This window comes from Zea mays, chromosome 8, assembly GCF_902167145.1.
Source record: "Zea mays cultivar B73 chromosome 8, Zm-B73-REFERENCE-NAM-5.0, whole genome shotgun sequence".
In the NCBI taxonomy this organism is placed as follows: Eukaryota; Viridiplantae; Streptophyta; class Magnoliopsida; order Poales; family Poaceae; genus Zea; species Zea mays.
In genome coordinates, this window is record NC_050103.1 from 174,384,767 (window position 1) to 174,408,423 (window position 23,657).

The 23,657-nt window shown below is 45.7% G+C and overlaps 2 protein-coding genes across 2 annotated transcripts; one reads left to right on the forward strand and one right to left on the reverse strand.

Moving 5' to 3' along the window:
- Positions 1-8,669: 8,669 nt before the first annotated feature.
- On the forward strand, positions 8,670-9,415 carry LOC103637529 (O-fucosyltransferase 19). Its single transcript, XM_035961933.1, has 2 exons — positions 8,670-9,117; positions 9,195-9,415. The coding sequence occupies exons 1-2, from the start codon at positions 8,717-8,719 to the stop codon at positions 9,304-9,306; spliced, it is 513 nt and encodes a 170-aa protein (XP_035817826.1). The 5' UTR covers positions 8,670-8,716; the 3' UTR covers positions 9,307-9,415.
- A 1,181-nt stretch (positions 9,416-10,596) lies between these two features.
- LOC103636494 (protein STRICTOSIDINE SYNTHASE-LIKE 10) lies at positions 10,597-11,861 on the reverse strand. The gene has a single exon (XM_008658837.2). The coding sequence runs from the start codon at positions 11,809-11,811 to the stop codon at positions 10,774-10,776; it is 1,038 nt and encodes a 345-aa protein (XP_008657059.1). The 5' UTR covers positions 11,812-11,861; the 3' UTR covers positions 10,597-10,773.
- Positions 11,862-23,657: the final 11,796 nt, after the last annotated feature.

A 23,657-nucleotide genomic window follows, 5' to 3' on the forward strand; every position in this document is an offset into this window, starting at 1 on the left:
ATTTCTGGGTCCACTTGAACTCAACCTTGTTGCCTAACAACGCTGTCATTGGTTTCGCAATCTTCGAAAACCCTTCAATGAATCGCCGATAATATCCAGCCATTCCAATGAAACTCTTGATTCCTCTAGCATCTGTTGGCGCTTTCCAGTTCAAAATGTCTGCCACTTTCTTCGGATCCACAGCCAATCCTTCTTTGTTGATTATATGACCCAAGAACAGGACTTCACTGATCCAGAACTCACATTTTCTCAACTTTGCATACAGCTGGTGCTCTCGCAATCTCTGCAACACCATCCTCAAATGATCTGCGTGCTCTTCTTCGCTTTGGGAATAAACCAGAATGTCATCAATGAATACCACCACAAACTTATCAAGATAATCCATGAATACACTGTTCATCAAGTTCATGAAGAACGCTGGCGCATTGGTCAAACCAAAAGACATCACTGTGAACTCATACAACCCATACTTGGAAATGAATGCCGTCTTCGGAATGTCCGAAGGTCGGATCCTGAGCTGATGATAACCTGACCTCAGATCAATCTTGGAGAACACGCTGGCTCCTCTCAACTGGTCGAACAGATCTTCTATTCTGGGCAAAGGATACTTGTTCTTGATCGTGACTTCATTCAAAGCGCGGTAATCGATGCACATCCTCTTGGTGCCATCTTTCTTCTCCACAAATAGGACAGGGGCGGCCCAAGGCGAGGTGCTTGGCCGAATGTAACCTTTCTCTGACAGCTCATCAATTTGCTTCTTAAGTTCATCCAACTCTGGTCCAGATATTCTGTAAGCTCTCTTGAAGATAGGGGCGGTTCCAGGAAGAAGCTCTATAGCAAACTCAACTTTCCGCTTTGGTGGCATACCCGGTAAGTCCTTTGGAAACACATCTGGGAACTCGGACACAACCTTGATACTCTCGATCGGGTCTGCTTCACTGCTATCAACAGCTATCTGATAACAACTTCCTTTCTTCGGCTCAAGCGGGACTAACTCGGTCACCACTTCCTCTCCTAGTGGGGACACCAACTTGATGGTCCTTTTATCACAACTGATAACTGCCTGATACTTATCTAGCCAATTCATCCCTAGGATGACATCTATTCCCTGAGTACCCATTACTATAAGGTTGGCGGGAAATGCTATCCCCCTTATTTTCACACTTATATTCAAACAAATGCTATCGGCTCAAATTCTACCACCGGCTGAGTCAATTTGAATGGGGGTTGACATGGTAGTAATTGGAAGTTTATGTGCTTCTACCCATGATGCAGTAATGAAAGAATGCGTTGCTCCAGTATCAAATAACACTTCTGCAATATGGGAGTCGACTGGGAACATACCTACTATCATGTCGGGGGTCTCCTGAACTGCTTTAGCCTCCAAGTGGTTCAGCCTTCCATGATTATAGCGCGGCTGAGAGCGATTGCCTGCTCCAGGCTGAGACACATTCTGCTTTGCTGGGGCACTGGGGCCTGACTGCTGCTGGGCTGCCTTCTTCGGACATTGCATCACCCAGTGGCGTTGCTCTCCACAGTGGAAACATGCTCTGTTTCCAACCTGAGCTGGTGCTGCCTGATTGTTCTGCTGGCTTGCTGGGGCAGGAAGACGAGGTGCCTGCTGATTCTGCCTTTGAAACTGACTTCCTGACTGATTGCTCTGACGGTTCTGGTACTGGTGCTGAGGATACTGCCTTTGGAACTGCTGATGCTGTTGAGGTGGACGCTGGTTCTGCCTGAACTGCTGAGGTTGATTGCCTGAGAAACGAGGACGATTGCTGCTTCCAGGCTGGGGTCCACTGATCTTGCGCTTACGATCTTCCATCTCCTTGCGCTTCCTCTCTGTCATGATTGCTCTGTCAATCAGGTGCTGGAATGTTGGGAAGGTGTGATTCATCAGTTGGTACTGCAGAGGGTCAACCAAGCCTCTCAGAAAACGGTATTGTCGCTTGGCGTCGGTGTTGACATCTTCAGGAGCATAGCGAGACAATTGCAGAAACTTGTCCCGGTACTCACTGACAGATAATGGCCCTTGCTTGAGGGCCAGGAACTCCTCCTTTTTCACAGTCATCAGACCTGCGGGGACATGGTACTGACGGAAGCTACCTCTAAACTCTTCCCAGGTGATGGCGTCAGGATGGGCATGGGTGGCGAGGTAAGACTCCCACCATGATTGGGCTGCTCCTCTCAACAGACGGGGACCATACAGAACCTTCTCCCTGTCATCGCACTGAGCGGTATGCAACTCCCGCTCCACAGTGCGCAGCCAATCTTCAGCATCCATGGGGTCAGAAGAATGAGCGAACGTTGGTGGATGACCTCTCATGAACTCAACACGCTTGTCTCTGGGCATCTGAGGCATCTGAGGCTGAGGTGGGGCCTGCTGCTGCTGCTGCTGAATGGCGGCCAAAGTCTGACCAATGGCTTGAACTGCCTGAGTCTGCATCAGAAACATCTGCTCGATGGACATCGGGGGCGGGGGCGGCAGGTGCTGCTGCTGGGGCATCTCATCCTGTTGAGCGGCTCGCTCCTGCTGAGCACGCCTTCCTCCTCTGCGCCTGTTCTCTGACATCTGCAGAATGCAACCACACATCAGAACTGATCTGGCAAATCTTGCAGCATAAGGAAAGAGAATAGAATTCTTCAACAGCACTGAACAGATGAGCATCTTCACTGATCTCCAACACAGACCACACAGCTTCTCAGATAGAAAGGAAAGTGGAATAAAAGGGGTTTCCCAACTATATAACTAACTTCATTAACATAATAGATAAACCAAAATGCAGGGGATACCCACACTCTGGTAACAGTCATTACAAAGATCCAAACCAAACATAGTTCATCATGACAAACATAAATGCACAGGATATAGCAAACGACCCTGTCTAACTAAGACTAACTAAGACTGAGACTAACGCTAAGACTGAAGCTTCTACGTATATATTTCGTATTAATTACAAGATCCAACTCTAACGAGCTATGGTTCTAGAGTTATCTTGGTCTTGCAGTCGGGGTTGCCATAAGACTGGTGTCCACGCTGAGGTGAGCGGTACGGGTGCTGAGTCCCGACGGGAGCGGGGGAACCACCATCCAAGTGACGACGTTCCACGCGCTCAGCCCGCAGCAGGGCGATCTCAGCACGAGCCCTACTCAGCTCGTCTAATGCATGGTCCAGCTCCGTGTTTAGCACGGCGGCTAGGTTGACTGTGCTGCTCAACCTAGGATTGCCCTCACCGACAGGTGAGACAATCACGCCTCCTGTGCTGCCAGATGGACGGCGGGGGTAATACTTCAGGTCAAGACCATCAGCTGCCCCACCGAAAACCGAGCAGTAGTGCGAAAGCGCACGCCGTGCAGCATCCTGCATGGCTGCCTCAGCTGAGTCCCGTTCAGAGATAGAATAGTGCTCTGAGCAGGCCTCCGCACCCTGGAGACTGTTCTCCGGGCAGCGCACCAAACAGGTTGCCTCCCAGCGGTCCGGGTAGACCCCGCGACTATGCTGGTAGACCACACAGCGATACTCGACGGACCAAGTATGCCGGTTAAATGCCCGACGTAGCAGGGTGTCGAGCGCATCGTGGAAGTGACACCCGCGAGCAGCGTCGCGAGTGATGGGTCGAGCAACCCATCCTTCCGGCTCAAGGTTAGCAGAGAAGTCGGTGTCGTGGCTCGAGCTGTCGTCGCCACCTCCGTCGTCTGGGTCTCCTCCAGCAGCTACTCCAGAAGCTGGGGCGCCCAGTGGTGGTGCAGGGGGCGCCTCCAAAGGAAGCACAGGGGAGCAACTCCTCACAGACTCTATCTCCTGGTGGAGCGAGAAGGAAGAGCTCTGCTGCTCCTGTCGTCGACGTTCCTGCTCCTCACGCAGGCGGCGGTGTAGTCTCTCCAAGTGGCTGGACTGTCCGGCCACGGGACGGCGAAGCGGACGCTCAGCAAGGCGGGAGGGTAAGAAGGGGATGACTGACTTTCGTGCAGTGTGTCTAAGTCGAGCCATCTACAAAAGACATCGCAAGCAAAAGGGTGAGAACAGAATTAATATGACCAGCAAATAATGAATCATAAGTAAATGAAGGATTAGAATAAAACATGATTTTCAGCAAGGTATAATATATAGTAGAACATAGGTTTGGTCGGTATGACCAACTTTTGAAGGGATATCAAAGTCAAGGCAGAGACAGAGGTCTATAGTCCTTAGAACGACCATTCTATTCTAGGTTAGCGGTCCTACAGTCAGCACGGCTTTGATACCACTTATGTCACACCCGGTTTTAGAAGGTAAACCGAATGCGAACCATGTACGTGCCAGGATCAGTTATTCACGTACACAGCAGTTACATAATATGGACATCATCACACAGTGCTCAAAATAGTATTAATAAGGGAAATAGTCGATTACATCATACGTCTGAGACGTCCATATAGGTCTTACAATAAATCAAAGTGCGGAAAAGAAACGTAGATAACCGCGGCCTTCACAGGCAGCCGACTGGGGGTTGCCGCTAACCCACACCTAGAACTCGTCGTAGTCTTGGAACTCCTGGAAGTCTCCTTCCACGGCTTCATCTTCGCCTGAGCAGTGGTTGCAATGCTGACAACCTGGGGATGGGGGGGGGGGGTTTGGTGTGTAGAGCAAGGGTGAGTACACATCAACATACTCAGCAAGTATCCTGTTTGGCTGTAGTGGACTAGCTTTATGTGGGGATAAGTCAAGCAGTTGCTTTTAGTTGGTCAGATTATTATTTACTAATAGAAAGCCGAGTTTTAGCATTAACCCAAGTTATTAACCCAAACGTACTCCTTTCCAAACGGAAAGAGTACCACTTACCAGCACCATAATCATAATCAGAATCATCAATCTCATAACCACCTGTACCAAAGTATCTCTGATCAAGTACCACTAATCACTGGAGCTCCCTTGGCCGCTCATAACCGTGAGCACGGCTGATATATCAGTTTTCAAACACTCTGCAGAGGTTGTGCACTTTACCCACAAGCCGTGATTCCCATTCTGCCCGGAGATCATGACTCTCCATTGATCACTACCAAGGTGACCCAGCAGGGCATCACTACGTAGCCTTTACAAAGATTCCCCGGGACTGTAGCCACCCGTTAGGTTTCCTAAATGCACCGCACTCCTCCCCAAGGGGCGAACCCAAACTTGGCAGAGCAAGCCGCATACACCGAGCCCCATTGACGGCACGACGGCTAAGTGAACTACACCCCGGATCCTCTAATTAATCAGCTAAGGGCACCCCATTCCACCCTCATGGTTGCACTGTTTTCCCGGGCGGTCATCCATAGAACAGGTCCTTACGGAGAGGCACTCGAGAAACCGCTCGAGCCCCCTTGATGACCACAAGTATATATCATAATAAGAGAGGGGAAAACAGCGTATCATAGATAATCTCATCATGTTCATTGATTAGAGTTTAAGCAATAGCATAAAGCTAAACAGTAATAATCCAACCCAAATAGGTAAGCAAGGATAGGGATAACAAAAGCTAGTCAATCCTTAGGCATAAATGTGTAAAGCGGGAGGTGAATTAAAGAATGAATAGGACAGAGATAGGTCAAGGGACACTTGCCTCCACCAAACGACTGCTGCTCAGGGGCTTCTCCTGCGGGTTCCTCGGGCTCTTCAACCGGATCGTTCTCTATGCGAGCGCAAACATACATACATCCACATATTTTAATACCAAAGAACAATACACCATACAATAGAATGCAATAAGTAAACAGACGTTCTACGCAGGCTCGCGAGTACGGTTAAGAGAGAAAGTGGAAAAGACAGTCGAGAAACGATAACGTTACATGATTATAAATTAACCACTCGCTTAATGGAAGGAAATTTAATGTAGACACTATGTTTAGCGTAAAGTAAAGTCATGTTTCATGTCTAATTATTATAAGCAGGTGGAGATAAATAAAAGGATGGTCGCGCGGCGAGACGCGCGACAAAGCTCTCTAAAACAAATTAAGAAGTTAACGACTCGTCGCGCGACCGAGCACGCAGCGAGACACTTTGCCTCAGTTAAGAGGAGACGTTAAGCGTGGCGCGACGAAGCGCACGATGGCATACGTCGACTAAACTGAGTCCAAAGTGGAACGTCGCGTGAATACACACGCGACGTTACACCTTAAACAACCTGAAACAAAAACGGATCGTCGCGCGGCGAAGCGCACGGCGCAACACAAGATAGAATCTGAATTTTAGACAAATCCGTCGCGCGGCGAAGCGCGCGACGCAACACGCTAATTAACGAATAATCACTGCGAGCGCGGGCGAGCGAAGATACGGGCGAGGCCGAGACGGGGGAACGGGCGGGCAAGCTGGGGCCAGGGCGGTTGAACCGGCCAGGGGGGCGGTTGAACCGGCCAGGGGCGGGGCCGCGCGCAGGGGCCAGGGACGGGCAGGGGGCGAGGCCGAGCGCCGCCGGGGGCCGGGGTGGGGCCGCGCGAGGGGAGGCCGGGGACGGGCGCCGCCGCGCCGGGGAGGGCCGAGCGGGGGCCGAACGCCGCCGGGGAGGGAGGGGGAGGGGCCGAGCGGGGGGCCGAGCGGGGGCCGAGCGCCGCCGGGGAGGCCGGGCGGGGGCCGCGCCGAGGGGTCGAGCGGGGGCCGCGCCGCCGCGCCGAGGAGGCCGAGCGGGGGCCGCGCCGAGGGGCCGAGCGAGGAGGCCGGGCGGGCGAGGCCGCCGGGGAGGGAGGGGGGAGGGGCCGAGCGCCGCCGGGGAGGGAGGCCGGGGACGGGGAGCCGAGCGCCGCCGCGGGAGGGAGGCCGGGCGGGCGAGCCGGGGGCGGGCGCCGAGCGCCGCCGCGGGGAGGGCCGAGCGGGCGAGCAGGGGCGCCGCCGCGCCGGGCAGGGGCGGGGTCGGGCGCGGGCAGGGGGAAGAGAGAGGGCGCGCGCGCGGGGAAGAAGAGGAGGGAGAGGGAGAGAGAGAGAAGAGAAGGGGAGGGGAGGGGAGCTCACCTCGGGGTCCAAAATCCGGTGATCGCCGTCTCCAAATCCTAGGGCACCACGGGGAGAGAGAGGTGGAAGAGGGAGAGGAGAGGTTGTTGCGCGGGAGATCCAAATGAGAGAGAGAGAGGAGGGGGGGCGCACGGGGGGGGGGGGGGGGGGGGTTTTGGGCGCCAGGGGCGCGCAAGCCGGGGCGGGCCGGGCCGGGCCGGTTGGGCTGGGCTGGACTAGGCTGGGCCGGGCCACTTCGCGGATCGAAAACCCACGACGAGCGCGACCACTAAACGGAATTAAATTGCGAACCGAAATCCGGAACGGAACGAGACGAACATTCAACATCAGACAAAGAAATGTGCTTCGGCATGATGCAACACCCATGAGACTTAGGTTTTGGTTTATACATGACACGGACACCTGCCGCTATACTGGTTTGAAATTGGGAAGAAAGAGCAAACGGGGAAAGAGAAAAGAGAGTAACGCCCGAATTTGGTGAGAGAAAAGAAGAAAAAATTCTACCCCCAAATTCAGGGCGTTACAGACGTGGGCGAGGTGGAAGAGAGAGGACATGCGTAGAGGGGGTAGAATGAACAGGGGGCGGCTTGGGGCTTACAGGTGGGGCCCACCACCAGGCGGCGGCGACTGGGTAACCACCCAGCGCTCATGCGCGCGAGGGGAGCGGGGGGTGGCGGCTTGGCCACCGAGCTGGGCCGTGCGCCAGCCAGTCGGCCCAAGGCGGGGGAAGGGAGGCGCCAGATGGGCCGCGCGGGGGGCGGGGGGGGGGGGGGGGGGAGAGGGCGCCAGGGGAGGAAAAGGAGAAAGGAATGGTTTTTTTCCTATTTCCCCTTTTAACCCATTTTTCTAATTTGTGTTTTTAGCTCTAGTTCTTCACCAAAATGCATACTTCACAAATTCACTCAACAAACAAAAAAATAGATGCGTGGTTCGACATGATGCAACAACCAAAAGAATTAACCCTAGGGTTTACTTACACAAGATATCGAGCTAATTCTCGCTAGAACTTTGAAGAAGAGCAAGGCATAGCGAGAAGAAAGAAAAAGGACAGGTAACACCCAAATTTGGTGAGTGCTAGAGAAAGAAAAAAAATTTAACTCTCAAATTCGGGGCGTTACAGTGACCGAAACTGCAATTTGTCTAGTAACAGGCTAACAACACTTTGTTTTTTATGTTAAGTTACTGTAGGGAGGGCCTACAATATTTTATTATTTTGGAAAAATATGTACCGATTACATGTTAGGAACTAAGTCACTAGGAGATAGAATTCTGAATCCAATCTCTAATTTTGGCACTTAACTCTGGTTTAACTCGATGACACACAAGACTCGTTTCTCTTTTAAACATTTCTCGACACGCATCCACAATGGCCAGGATCTCGTTGAATATCCAATTATTCCTGCCTTTCCAAATGCACCAAGACATAATGATGATAATTTCATTCTCCATGGTACTTTCCATCTCATTCTGATTCTTAGTAAAGTATTGATTAGTTCCACTGTTCTTGGTGGTGTGATGCCTATTAGAAGCCAACATCTTCTAGCAAAGTTACATCTGAAAAATAGATGAAGTACTGTCTCTTCTAGCAAAGTTACACCCGACAGCACTTTGTTACCGAGGAAGATGCAAATCAGTGATACCCGATGTTTTTCTTCCTTATAACTGATAGGTATGAGAAGGACATGTTCTCATTCACTGGCAACTGGCTGTAGCCACAACCTAACACATCAAGAGGCAGAGGAGCTGAGGGAAATGCGACTCAGGGTGCAGCACTGGAAAGAGAAGGAGATCAACGGTAAGGAGAGAAGACTCCAAGGAGGCTGCCCTATGACTCCTCGTGAAGCGGCTCTTTTCCTGAAAGCTATGGGTTACCCTTCCAGCACAAGGATCTACGTCGTATCAGGCGAAATATATGGTGTGCGTAGCATGGACGCGTTGAAGGCCGAATATCCAAATGTCTACACACATTATAGCCTGGCTACAGTAAATGGATTAGAGTCTCTCAGGCTGTACCAGAACAAGTTAGCTGCTGTAGACTACAATGTAGCCCTCCAGAGTGATGTTTTTGTGTATACATATGATGGGAATATGGCTAGAGCAGTCCAGGGCCATAGAAGATACGAAGGATTCCAGAAGACCATAAACCCTGACAGGTGGGTAAATTTCTGGAGTATTGTTTTGAGTATTCAGATCTAAATCCAAAGTTCTGATTTTTTTTGACTGTTTATAGGCGCAAGCTTGTCGAGCTCATTGACAAGCTTGATGAAGGTACAGTAGATTGGACAGAGTTTGCAAGTGAGGTGAAGATGCATCATCGAAACAAGCTTGGAGGTCCATATTAGAGGCTGTCTGGTCGAAGTCCAAGGCATGAGGAGTATTTTTATGCAAATCCTCTTCCAGGGTGCTTGTGCAGAAGAAACACACAGGATCAAGTGGCATGAACCTTACATACGAATACATTGTTATCATACATTGAGCTTTCCTCCAACTCATTGACATACATCAAACAGTGAAAATCCGGGTAAACTGACAGCAAAAAGACATGTTTATGTAGTTTTCCATCTTACATGAGGATACAGGAGGGAACACTCACTGAAATGTGCATTTTCAAAGGAATTGTTTATTCGGGTTTTAAAATAGAACATGCAAAGATATTCAAAGAGGATCCATGTTGTACCACAGAGTATAGAATTAGCAGATTTGATGAATTTTTAGTGTATGTTTGTATTTACTCCATAGTCCACATGTAGAGCCTCTCATGTGGGAGCCTCCCGCACTTTGTATGTCCTCTAGATGTACAACCTTAAATCTAAAATTGAACTTTATTCATTTTATTATGCACAATAATCGTTAGTTGTAGCTGTGGCCAGTTTCTCTTGTGAGGTGAGGTGTTTCTCTTGTATTCATAGTACTCATGAAATAGGAGGAATTCTAGCTCATCCCTTGACACCTCTATGATATCAGCCTAGCTCTTTCCATGCCCTGTTTATCACCTCCTTTATTTTATCTCTGGAAGACCACAATGGCAATGCCAAATTGAGATCGAAGAACACTTTGCTTCCAAAATTCTTGGACAACTCAATGGCTCTGAAGAGCGTGTCATCCATTAAGGGGGTTTAACAGGACTTCTGAATTGAAATGAAACATTCTAGCATGTGTAATTGTGTGTAATTACCACAGAGATTAGATCTGAATAAAGAAAAAAATGTTTTTTTTTGTTGCCAGCGTGTCAACCTGAACGGTGGATTCTGCTAAAAATGCTTACTTGATTGAAACAGTTTGGAAGATGATCTCACCACGATTGTGAAAGATATAGTGATTGTGAAATAAACTTGATGGACTGTTCGTTGCTGTTTTCCGGTTTCTTTTTTTATCTCTCTGATATCAGTCTCGCACCTCTATAGTTCAATTGAGGACGGAAAGTTCATAACGAGTAGTAGTCTTAAAGCAACCTCTCACCAGAATCAACTCGGGTATTTGCATCAGTAATCCAGAAATATTTTATCTTGATAACCGAGCTGAGGCTCAGCCTGCCCACCCTCATTCAATGGTGTGACTCATCTTAAGATTATTCATAAAACTCTCCCATACATTTAAAAAAAATACCTTAGTATTTATTATGCAATGAAAAAACAATCTTCAGATTAGTTCTTAATGTTTGAAATTATCATGCAATTCCTAATCTTAAGTTCCTAAATTTACTAATGCAATTCCTAAACCTAAGTTCCTAAATTTACTAATGCAATTCCTAATCCTAAGTTCCTAATTAACATCATAGCTAACTAATGCTGGTACTCAGACGCAGCAGCTCATGCAACCAAGCCGACATACTCGAGCTCCACGGAGCCTAACCAGAGCTTGCCCTTCATCTCCGCCACGTCGCTCAGCGTGACGCCCTTGGCCGCCGTGAGCTCCTCGACCTCCTCCCCGTCAGCGTTCAGGCGGACGCCCACCAGGTGCTTCACGGGAGCCGTCGCCGGCGTCGCGTCCAGCCGTTGCTTCTCCTGGTTCAGCGCCACCCAGTAGCCACCCTTGCCGTCCCGCCTCACGTTGTCGGGGTACCCCGGCAGGTCGGCCAGCAGGTCGTACTGCCCCGCCCTGGCGCCGCTGAGAAAGTACCTGAACGCCTGGCAGGGCACGGTGTGCGCGACCACGACGTGTGCCCCGTCGCGGCTGACCGCCACGCCGTTCGGGTACGGCAGGCCGGCCTTCAGCACGGCGACGCTCTTGGTCCGCGCGTCGTACCTGAGGAGCCGGCCCGTCGCGTCCGCGTTCATCATGATCTCGGTGTTAAACCTCCTGGGATACGTCGCGCTGGAGTCGGTGAAGTAGACGTCGCCGGTGGACTGGTCGACGTCGAGACCGTTGACGAAGTGGAACGGGGCGCCGCCCGCGCCGGTCGCGAGCACCTCGGCCTCGCCGCCGCCCGGGCCGACCCTCATGAGCCCCAGGTAGGCGTCGGCGATGTAGAGGTCGCCGGTCTTGGCGTGGAACTGGAGGCCCAGCGGGCGGCCGCACATGCTCTCGGTCTCCTCCGACGGCACCACTCCCGCCGTGCACAGGGGTATCTTGCGGTAGTTTGCGCTATGCGCGAACGTGGTCCAGCCGACGGTTGTGCCGCCCCACTTGAGGACGCGGCCGTCCGAGACACCGGCGTAGGGCCCCTCGCCCTTCCCGTCGAAGGCGAGGCTCTCGGCGCCGCGGAGGCCGCTTGGTAAAGGAAGCTGGAAGCTCCAGCGCGTGTCGGTGGTCTTGATCTGTGCGGCGGCAAACGGCCGGGCGAAAAGGGCTAGGGCTAGCACGACCAAAGCGAGGAGCCACGTAACTAGATTGCTCCGACGCCCCATGCTGCTAGCTATATCTTCCTCGCGATCTTTCTAATGTGCGAGATGGAACCTGCAGCCCCTACCTTGGATGGAGAACAACCCTCCATATGGCATTGCATATATATAGTGCCGGCTCAAGGGGATTCCAGGTTTGTTACAACCCAATCTAATCTAATCTACTATTTCTACGGTCCTATCACGACTACTCGGACTTTTCGGACCAGACCAGAAGATCGTGGACAAGCGCAAGGGAAGCTTTGCGAGATGTTAGTGCTACTGCTACCCGTGGCGCGTGACGTTCGAGTTCGACGCTGCGTGACTGGAACTTGATTTTAGTTCAGGAACAAACGACTTTACAAGTTTATAAGTAAATATAAATTGCTCATATTGTGTTTTTCCATTTAAATTGAGTTGAAATTCAAAACCTAATTTGTAATTTGAAGTTTGAAAATAAAAGGCAAGCAGGAAATAAAATGAAAAGAAGGAGAAGAAGGAGAAACTTACGTGTTACTACCTGGGTCAGTTCTACCCTTGGCCCGTTAACCGCTCACGCCTGCACAACCGATCTCACCTCCCTCGCCGCCTCACGTGTTAGCACCGGTGCAACCGACAGGTGGGCCCCACTGGTCGGACTCCTAGCCGCGCGGATGTCTCTAATCAGACACTGGAGGGTGGGCTAGCTCGCTCAGTAACGGTCTCGCACGTGGCGTGCGTGCGCGACATGTCTTTATTTCGCTGATGTGTGGGACCAGGATGCCAGGTTATTCTTCCTCGGATTCTCAGCCGAGTTAGTTACAACAAGTTCACCAGCAAGTATGTGAAGGTAGGAACCATAAGAAGAGTAGCGCCTGTCGAAGTGGTTTATGACAACATTTCGCCTAAATTGAGGGAAGAAGTTATTGAACCTGTTGTTGAGCCTGGGCCTGAGCCGCATGACGATGATGCACCATGAATAGGAAAAGCACAAAGACACCAGTTCTGGTAGGAAGATGAAATGGAGGGTAGGGCACTGCTTATAATGTTCTAGAGGTAGACAGAATTTAGAAATAATGGAAAGCCTCGTACTTGTTGCGTGCATAATAGTGTCTAAATTTAAACCAATAGTAGATCGGTACTCTGTAGTAGAATTGAATTGTCGTATATGTGCATGTCATCATTCTTCTATTTTCGTGAAATGTGTCACTTCCTGATCTCTTTACTCCACAAATGCGCAAGAACACTCTGCATACTAAATACTTTGGCTGACACACCATATGCTCGTTCCTTGCTTTCGATCAGCGCAGGAGTAACACACCTAATTATATATATATATATATGTTTAAGAGATCCTGAATAATTTTTTTCGAACAATGAGAAGAGACTGCATGGAAATTTTACTATTACTAAGCTGACCTCTGTAAGGTTCTACATCACCAAGTAACAAATAATCTATCGCTCAGGCGCAGCGATTTCTGCTTAGCTAGAGCCACGAGCTGATGAACTACGCAATCTGGGATTTCTCTGCCAGGATTTTTTTTACTTGTCAGATTTCGAAGCACTTCTTCGAGCTCAATACATATCGAGTCTTACAGAACAAGTACGAATTTGAGTTCGCCAGCCTGTAGGCAAGCCAGCCTTGACCCCTTTGGATGTCAGGAGTTATTCCAGTTAAATGCTTATTCTCAGATGCTTCAACGCACGCATACTCACCTGTATAATTTATAAACTTCTATAAACATGCGCATGCAGGGTCAACATCTTCGAAAACTGGATCAATAATTTTTTAAGATGGAATTAATAAAGTTATTATAAACGTCTTACTGTCGATAAAAGTATCGTTTATCACTATAAGCGTAAAAATCGTCAGATCATGATATATTCGCTTATAGAGTAAATTGAATTTTTGGAGAGTCAAATTAGGATGTACCGACTCTTTTGCTGTTGTGTGCTGCCACTTTTGGTTGTTCACGCTGTCACGCAACACATGATTAAAAGGAAAGGCCTACTCTCTCCAACCCACATATCAACAACAAGGGAAGCTTTGTGAGATGCTAGTGCTACTGCGACCCGCGGCGCGTGATGTTCAAGTTCGACGGTGCGTGACTGGAACCAGAGTCTCGTTGATTTTAGTTCAGGAACAAACGACTTTACAACTTTATAACTAAATATAAATTGCTCATATTTTGTTTGTCCATTTAAATTGAGTTGAAATTCAAAACCCAATTTGTAATTTGAAGTTTGAAAATAAAATAGGAAAATAAAAGGCAAGCAGGAAATAAAATGAAAAGAAGAAGAAGAAACTTACCTGTTACTACATGGGTCAGTTCTACCCTTGGCCCATTAACCGCTCACGCCTGCACAACCGATCTCACCTCCCTCGCGTGTTAGCACTGGTGCAACCGACAGGCAGACCCCATTGGTTCTGTTAACTGGGATTTCTCTGTCAGGATTTTTTGCCTGTTAGATTTCGAAGCACTTCTTCGAGCTCAATACGTATCGAGTCTTACAGAACAGGTACGAATTGAGTTTGCCAGCCTGTAGGCAAGGCAACCTTGACCCCTTTGGATGTCAGGAGTTATTCCAGTTCAATGCTTATTATCATATGCTTCAACGGACGCATACTCACCTGTATAATTTATAAACTTCTATAAATATGCGCATGCAGGGTCAACATCTTCGAAAACTGGGTCGATAATTTTTTAAGATGGAATTAATGAAGTTATTATAGACGTCTCACTGTCGATAATAGTATCGTTTATTACTATAAGCGTAAAAACAGTTAGATCATGATATATTCGCTTATAGAGTGAATTGAATTTTTGGAGAGTCATATTAGGATGTACCGGCTCTTTTGCTGTTGTGTTTTGCGTGCTGCCACTTTTGGCTGTTCACGCTCTCACGCAACACATGATTAAAAGGAAAGGCCCCACTCTCTCCGGCCCACATATCAACAACAAGCTCTGCCATCTGCATGTCATTTATGCTATTTAGCACCACACCGCTTGCTCACATGAGACAACACTAGCTTAAAAATCTATTCTTCAGTGCCACACTCGCCGAGCAGCTAGCGACTGCTTGTAACCCGAGCGGGGGCAATAAGGTGGTGTGGATGCCAATTGTGGCGCTTGGACCCGGGCCTGGTACTGCAATCTGTGGCCCGCCCGTTCCAAGTTGGTAGTTGGGTTGTGGCCGCTTTGGCGAAGGCCATGGCGTCCCTCTCTCTAGAGCGGCGGGCAATGCGTGAGGCTGGTTTCACAGAGCAGCGAATACCGTTCGCTTCCAACGGTGGAAGGATAACGGGCCACTGCACTCTAGGCCCACTAGGCCCAAGTGCTCTTTCTAGCAGACCACCATTTTTGTTTTTTTTGCTTGTCTTGCATACCTACTCATTTGCCACTACAGCCCATTTGTCCAACCAACAGCGTCAAGTAACAACCATCGTCAATCGATTATGTAGGCTATTTGAGCCTCTAGGCACTGGTCCTCTATACGTTCGATGCATTCCACATGTAACATGTTCTTGCCATTTTGTACATGCTAGTGTGTTCTGATTGAGTTTACTGTGTCTGTAGTAGACAAATCTTTTTGGATCAAAAGCAATTAAACGCTCTAGAAGATGAAGAGCCAAAGGATAGAAATTTGTAAAGCTCAAGTATCTATTGTCCTCATTTTGGATCTACAGAGATCTTAGACAACATTATGGGGTAGATGGGGAGGGAAACACACCTAACAATAGTGCTTGGCTCCATGCCCACACACCGGCAGCATGACATGAGCAGGGAAGAAACCAGGGCTCTTGCCCGATCATGCGTTGCCCAGGGGTGTAGGGATTTTAGCGTCAGAGTGTACCGACCTACCTGGTGGCTGGCATTCCTCGTGGCGGCTATCGTGGGCCTCCATGTTTGTTGCCCTCGCGTGGGAGGATGGGTGAAGGCGGCACAGGGAGAGGTACGCGATGGGCAGAACGACGCTGAGGATGTCGCACGTGGTCCCCTCAGATTCCTCGGACGGGCGACATCATTTGAGGAGAAGGAGGGAGGTGGGTGGGGGATGGCGGGCAACGACCTTTGAGCGGCGTGGAGATGGAAACCACTTACCTAGACTGTGGGATCAGGATTCAGAAGCGCTGGCGGCTATCGCTGGAGCCGAGGGCGGCGGCGGGGGCATAGGACACGACACCGGGAGCCCCTCATAGAGCGCGAGCTAGAGGAAGAGACGGAGGATGAAGAGAGACAAAGCGAGGGCAAGCGAGGAGAGCAACCTAGAAGTCTTCAGAGGCGATAAGAACCATGGGCGCACGAGATAGAATGCGGGGGAAATGAACCAACGATCCACGATCAAACGACTAAGATTTTTTTGGATGGCGTGGATGGGCTCATAGGCATCATTTCCATCCGGCTTTAATAATAAGGAAATACAACCGAACAAGTTGGTTACGATCAGGGACCGGCCATTACGATCCTAGGCATCTCCTCGTGGCTATATAACCCGAGCACCCCCTCCTTAACCATCTTGTGCCAACACCGAGGAGCCAAACATCGCAATGAACCGAAGAGTTGAGAGTACCACCATGAACCAAGTGACGAACGATAGGGAGAGAAAGTCCACACCGGGAGGAGTGGTCGGAGAGCGAGAAGAGTCGTCACCAGAGTCACAAATAGGGGTGGTAATGGATCCTCCAAAAAAAGTTAGAGCTCTTAAATAATGTTAGTTCAAAAATGAATAGAATAGAGTCCGATCAATTCAATTCTTAAAATTTATAGTGTAAAATCTAGAGCCTATTACCATCTCTAGTCACGAAACACCGTGCTTCTGCCCTACGTCGTGGTTGGGAGTTCCCGTGACATCAGTTGTTGTGAGAATCCCCTCCAAAACTTTGCATCATCATTCTCTATGTGTAGAAGCATGCGGTGCTCAAGCTCTCTCACTAGAATGACCGGTCATGCAGGTCCACTATGGCGCCACTGTGGTGGTTAGCGAGCGTCGCCAGGGTTAGCAACCAAGAGGATGAAGATGCGTCGTGTCGTAGATCACGAGGAACGATCCAGATTAGATCAGTTATTTTCGTTCCATATGAATTGGAAGGGATTGATATGGATTTAGAGGGATTTTAACTTACTAGTGATTGAAACCAACTCAATTCCCTTCAATCCATATGGATTGGGGTTCAACCGAACAATACCATTTCGATTATTTAAATCTCAACCGAAGATTTGTGATCGCACGATCTGGATTAAATCCAATGTATCGCTTCGGCCAACCGATCCAAGCCGTAGGATCAACGTCACGTGGCTCTAGCTGATCCGTGCAGTTTAGTCGTGGTCCTTTTCTTAAAGATCCCTCGGTGTTCTGGGTAATGAACCCACAGTTTGGTGACATTAGTAAACCATTTAAATTATGTCCTGAAGCTTTGCAGAACAGTACCCGAGAGCTTTAGAATTAGAACCCACCTCCTAGGGGCCAGGGGTGACATTCTCACACCAGGAACCTGTACTCTTAATAAAGACTAGGTGAGTGCCCGTGCGTTGCAACGGGAACATAATATAGTAATAAATCAAAATAAATCTCTAGCACAACATTAGAACTACACATTTTTCATAGCAAATGGATGTAACTTTTGCGCGTGCAAGTTCAGGGCCAATTGTTTTTTTCTTCCTAATAAAATCGTAAACATAAGCATGAATCAATTGTTCATATGAAAAGGGTAAAAAATGATACAATTCATCAAATCAAAAACACTCTAAGGCATTGTTTGTTTGCAAGTGGATTGGAGGGAATTAAGGTATATTAAATCTTTTTTCTATTCAATTTTGAATAGAAAGAGATATGTTTTCCTCCAATTTCCTTCAATCCACTCCTAACCGAACAAGCCCTAAATAATATGACACTCCTGAGAGCAACATATGATCTCTCAAAAATCACACCAGTACTGCTTTCAAGGACGAGAGAGAGGCAGAAGCAAGATAACACTTAAACGACAGGGGGAATGCACGAACCCATTAAAAGCATGAAAACCACCCACAAGAGATAGAGCATGGCATTAACATACAACTGCCCTCACATGAACATACCATGAGACAACATAAGTGAATTAAATGTGAAAATTGAATAAGTCTAATGTTATATGACCAAAAGGAAGTTCACTCTGTAAGCTCTCAAACATCAGCAAAATTTGCTGCGGAGTCTTCGATATGCTGGCATTCTCGGACAAGTTAACAGAAGAAATAGAGAAGACTCCGGATGCATTGGTTCTCCATATCAAATGCCAAATATCAAATCCATCACATTGGTTACAATTGTGGTGCAGCAAGGCTGCCAGTTGCACGTCGGCCTGCATCTCAGCTGACATTTGTGTTAGCTTTCGGGTCATATGGGTGGGGGCAAGGCTCCTAACTGGTTCAACGTACCAGAGCTCTTCAAGCCAAGTAACTTTGAAGGTAAGGAAACCATAAATCCACCTTGATTGCTTTGAGCGGAACTCTTGTCCAGTTGTTGCCGGTGCAACACATCAATAGGCTTTACTCAAAATTATGTTGTCTCTAGAACTTCGTAGAGATAATAGGTTACGGAAATCTAAAGTGCCTATCTTTAATTCATGATTATACAAACAATTGAAGAGAAAATTGCACCTACAAAAGTAAAAAAAATTTGGTAGGGAATGACAAAAAAGGACCGCAAAAATGGACCACTTAACTGTTTGGTTCGATATCTATTCAGAGAGGGCACTATTAACTGCTACAACTAAAAAAGGGAGAGGCATGCCCATATGTTCATACTGTTTGTCAACTGGAACAACTTTCTAGTATCTATTGCAACTGAAAGAATAATTAGATGCAAAGTCTAATGAAACAATATATGAGACATATTTTCTTTTATAAAATTTTCAAGTGATATCAAATGTTGGGTTTCTATAGCTCAAAAATTCAGTGAAACAATCTAATATACTGAAGTCTAAACAATCTTCCATGTATACCTTTCGACCATGGTTACATATTTTTAGGATTTTCACTATATAAAGTGTAGTCCATGAGTGCTTGTGTTTCATGTGGTTTAGTCTTCAGAAAAACAACCATTTTAAAATCAAAAGCGGACATTTTGAAATGGGAAGCAATTGCAACATTTCTACTTATGAACAACCATTTTGAAATCTCTACAACAATTGCAACATTTCTACTTATGAAGCATTCAACTGTCAGATCATAATAAATGGAGCAACAAATGCAGTTAGTACCTGCAGTTACCAAGCATATTTATGTGAATTTTTAAGTTTTCTCACAAGCTTATCTCCATATAATGCCACAAGCCCACAAGCTACATCAAATATGAACTACAGATACATTATGCAAAAAATGGGAAGTCGTGTTCTATTGTCCATGCAGTTTTGTGCCACACACAAAATGGATGCTTTAGAAATCTGAACTGCAGATACATTATGCAAGGAACATTTCATAAAATGGGTATTCCTGTGTTCTATCACAGATTGCTGTTGCAATGAAATTCTCTTGAACAGGTTAACATGACTCTATTCTTTTGCTAAGAATAAAGAATTGCATTATGTGGTTGTAGCTACAGAAGATATGTTGAATCCAAGATATGTATTTGACAAAAAGGAGAAGATGGTGATCTAAATTCATAGTTTAGTTTATATTCATCATGCCTTCTCATACATTAGTATTCCTTCACAAATTTTAGTTTCTGGGAAAAATGGACCTTATGGTAGCACCTATAGATCCATAATTCTTGTCTTTTTGGACAACATATCTCAAAAACATTTCAGAGTTATTGGTAGTAGAAATTCTAAAAGCTCATCCAAAACAACAAGTAATAAGAAATTGCAAAAGAAAGCTAAAAAGGAGCCAAAATAGATTAAAAAAGGCAAAAATATATTTTTATCTAAAAATGATGAATAAGCGACATTCTGTTTTTCTACATCCACTCTTGTCAATATGCATGTATCACTTCAGTAGTGTGCAGAGCAGCAAAGGTACATAATCAATCTCTAGTTCCTTCGTCTGATCAATGCTGAGTTCATTATAATTGTGGTTATATATGCAAGGACCAAAATAGAGAACAGATGCCTTTATGAACATAATTGATTTAAGTATACCTTAACAGATGCCTTTAACAAGCTTTAGGAAACAAGGATTTTTTTTTTGCATTAGTCACTTGCTATTTGTTTCATGTCAATATCCTTATTATCTATAAGAGTTCTTTACAGTATTCATTTTATAGGATAAATTGATCTGCCTAAATGATAGTCACTACAAAAATTTTAGGCAACCAATACATAACTGAAATAGTATACAAAAATGTTGGTTATCAAAAATGATGAAGCACTTAAAATTTGAACTGATCCTGATCCAATTCAAATACACATTGATTATAGTAAAACTACTCAAAACAGAGCTTTCAGGGCATCACATGAGCTTCTCAACCAAATAATAATAACTATAAAATTACATACTATGGCATAGAAACATACATGTATATCTCATCCTAGCAGAGCGTAGAGAAAAATAGATCTCTTCTCCGTTTAACTATAAAATTAAATAGAATATTTATAAGACAGTACATTTTTATGACTGAAAATTTAAACATTGTTTCGTAGATAAAGGCTTTAAACAATGAAGAGTCTGATAAAGAGAAATGGATGGGCAGGCATAGAGCATACCAAAATGGCTTCTCCTTCAGATGAACATGCTATGGAACTACTTGAATTCAAGTTTCTTGAGTACACAAAATCTCGTAAAAAGGCATCCTTCAACAAGGAAAAGTCTGGCAGGGATCTGTAGTTTCATTGACATCATTTTAGTATCCAGTATCCACAAACACATTGAGTCTTTAAGTAAATTGTTGCCTCACCTTATTTCAATTTTCCCATTGTAGAAGACAAATATAAGTCCAATGTCATTAGAAGAACTATGAATAAGAGAGGTGAAACAACTACTGCTCAATTTCTTCTTATTGATTATCTTCTTTGTGCCCTGAATGCAGTATAGAATCATAAGAACAACAACAATTCGTGTTAAAGAAAAAGGTGGTAGATAATTAGAGATACAAATACATGAATTGTGTGGCCCAAGGAAAACAAGCGGATCACATTTTTAGTGCAAAGTAACAATAATGATTCCTTCAATAATGTATCATGTTTATCTGAAACTGCTGGTGTGTCATTAGGCGATAACTCTATCACACAATTTTATACAAGGACTTAGAATGTCAGTAGTTAATGTACACAACAAAAACTGATAAGTATGCAATGCCATAAAGCGCACCCAACATTTGCAGAAGGAGGGCTTTAGAGGGTTTGTCTGTCTAAACTGGGTTGTGGTTCAAAAGTTTTCCCGTTTCTTCCTAGATATCAAAAATAGATGAATCTTCCATCGATATTATCAAAATGTCCTTGTCATATCCATTATGGCTATAGAGGTCACCAAACCAATCTACTATTGGCGCAAATACAACGAAAAACACTCCACTAAAGCTAAATAAACTAAAGAACTGCACACTATTCCATACACCATGAGGTGTGGTCATTTGCTAATAGCTACCCATCACTTTTCCTATTAGAAGGATACAAAGAACAGAGATACAAAAATGTAGTACCTTTAATTTTGTTATTCAATACACATGAGCAAAACAAATAGTGATTTTTCAGTTCATGAAAGATGAGCAGCATGAATAGGATAGTTATGCATCAGGGCCCATGTTGAAATATTCCATACCTCAGATCGATGAATTGGCAAGGAGCAACTATCACAAGAAGAGTTATTGCAGCGACAGTTTTAGTTTACCTATAAATGAAAGATTTTAGTAAGTAATAAACAATTGAAAAAAGAACAAAAGTATGCAATCGAGATTTTGTCAAAGAGCCCAACTAAGTTTCTCAAGATTAATGAGATGGTCATGACACTCATCTAAACCAATTGACTCAAACTAATTCTGCTCATCACCCAACTAAGAATATAATCAATGAGCCCACACCACAGTTAAGAACAGTACGAAAGAACATAGAGAAATAAGAAAAAAATAGACAGCTTACTAAATAGCTTCGATCTCGCTGTGCAAGATTATTAGATGATATCCAATAGCTCCCAATTAGAGACACCAGATATCCGTATCCACACAAAAAACTAATGTAGCAACATCGGGAGATCAGATGAAGATGTACACTCATCAGGAATCAGATGAAAGAGAACACACCATTAATGAATTGAAGGTAAAGGTGGTTGTGCTTAAAGATTATCCCAGTTTATACTGTTTAAAAATATGCAGGCATGGCACAAAAGTGTAAATAAATCATTTGTTACAGAAGAAATTATTAGATGCAGTTACTATGGCACACTATTAGACAATAAAAAGAAGCAACATAATTGAAACATGACTGTATAAGTACTGAGATTTGCTCAAACAAAATTGCGATTTTGTCAAAGAGCTCAACTAAGTTTCTCAAGATTAATGAGATGGTCAGGGCACTCATCTAAATCAACTGACTCATATTGATTGTGCTCATCACCCAACTAAAAATATAATCAACGAGTCCACACCACAGTTCCCGGCATGCGTATATTATCGACCTCCAAGCAAGGAGCTGCTGGACCAAACAGATTTTGGGTCAGATCGCATGACATAAATCAAGAATCTCATAAGCACCAGCAACACATTCCATCTATGGTCCAAAGGTTAGCTCGTCAAAAGGATAAGTGGTTGAGCTCCAGTTCGAATGCAATAAAAAGTCATGATAGACCTTTGTCAAAGAGCTCAACTAAGTTTCTCAAGATTAATGAGCTGGTCGTTGCGCGTTGTACTTCGGAAGGGCCGTCGACTTTCCTGCCCGCTTGAAGTGTCTTTTCAGGTCAATTACTTGCCTCAGCTGCAAAAACAGTTGGCAAACATACTATTACATAAGCATCCCAAAAGAATCATAGACCACGTAAGATAAGCCATCACTGCTGAGCCATCCACACGTGAAGGAATGGATTGGACGAGCACACTCCTTTCCCCCTCTTTTTATGGTATTCTATTTTCTATTCACCCTCTGCTACCTGATGGTTTTTATGTCAAAAATTACAGATCATAAAAAAAGAAAGCATAAATATTGCAAAAATGAAAGTAACATATGATAGCCTAATAACAGTAATAACATATACTGCATATATTTCACTCTAGCCTATGAGTCAATGTTATCTAACTACACTTGCAAAAGAGGGAGCACATGCTATACACAAAAGAGCAAATGATAAACTGAGATTTGTTTGGATGTATTAAGGTTCTATGTTCCTATTCTAATATATAAAAATTTGCATCCCCTAATTGCAGACCAGTTGGCACCTTAGGGGAGACCTTCCTGGAGCAGAGATATGTCAAATGAAATATATTGTAGCTACCTGTTAGTACCTTAGGGAGACCTTCCTGGAGTCGAATCTCCGATTTGTCCGACCAGCATGAGGGACTACAGCCCCACTATAAGGCGGCTGCATGTTAGAGATCATAAATTTTGTGCTGAGGAAGTTTGACCTGGAAATGACGACAAATATCTCGATTAGGCGACATAATCAGACAAACCAGGCAAAAACAAGACAGTCAACCCATTCACTTGCATTTCAATTCTATTACCTCAGCTTTCCAATATATGTGTTGGTAGATCTTGATATGTTGTCAGCATCCATCGAGATAATATACTCGTACAGCTTGTTTTGCGGTTCCTTCTAGCTGATAAGAGGAACTCGCCATTCTCCGTAAGTACAACTGATCCAGAGGGGTAAAAAAGGAGAGTGACCAATTGCATTCCAAATAAAAAGAATGTTGGGCAGAAATGATGGGAAGACATAGGCAGAACAGAGACCAGAATGTCTACTTGAAACTAATAGATATTTGCCAAAATCATC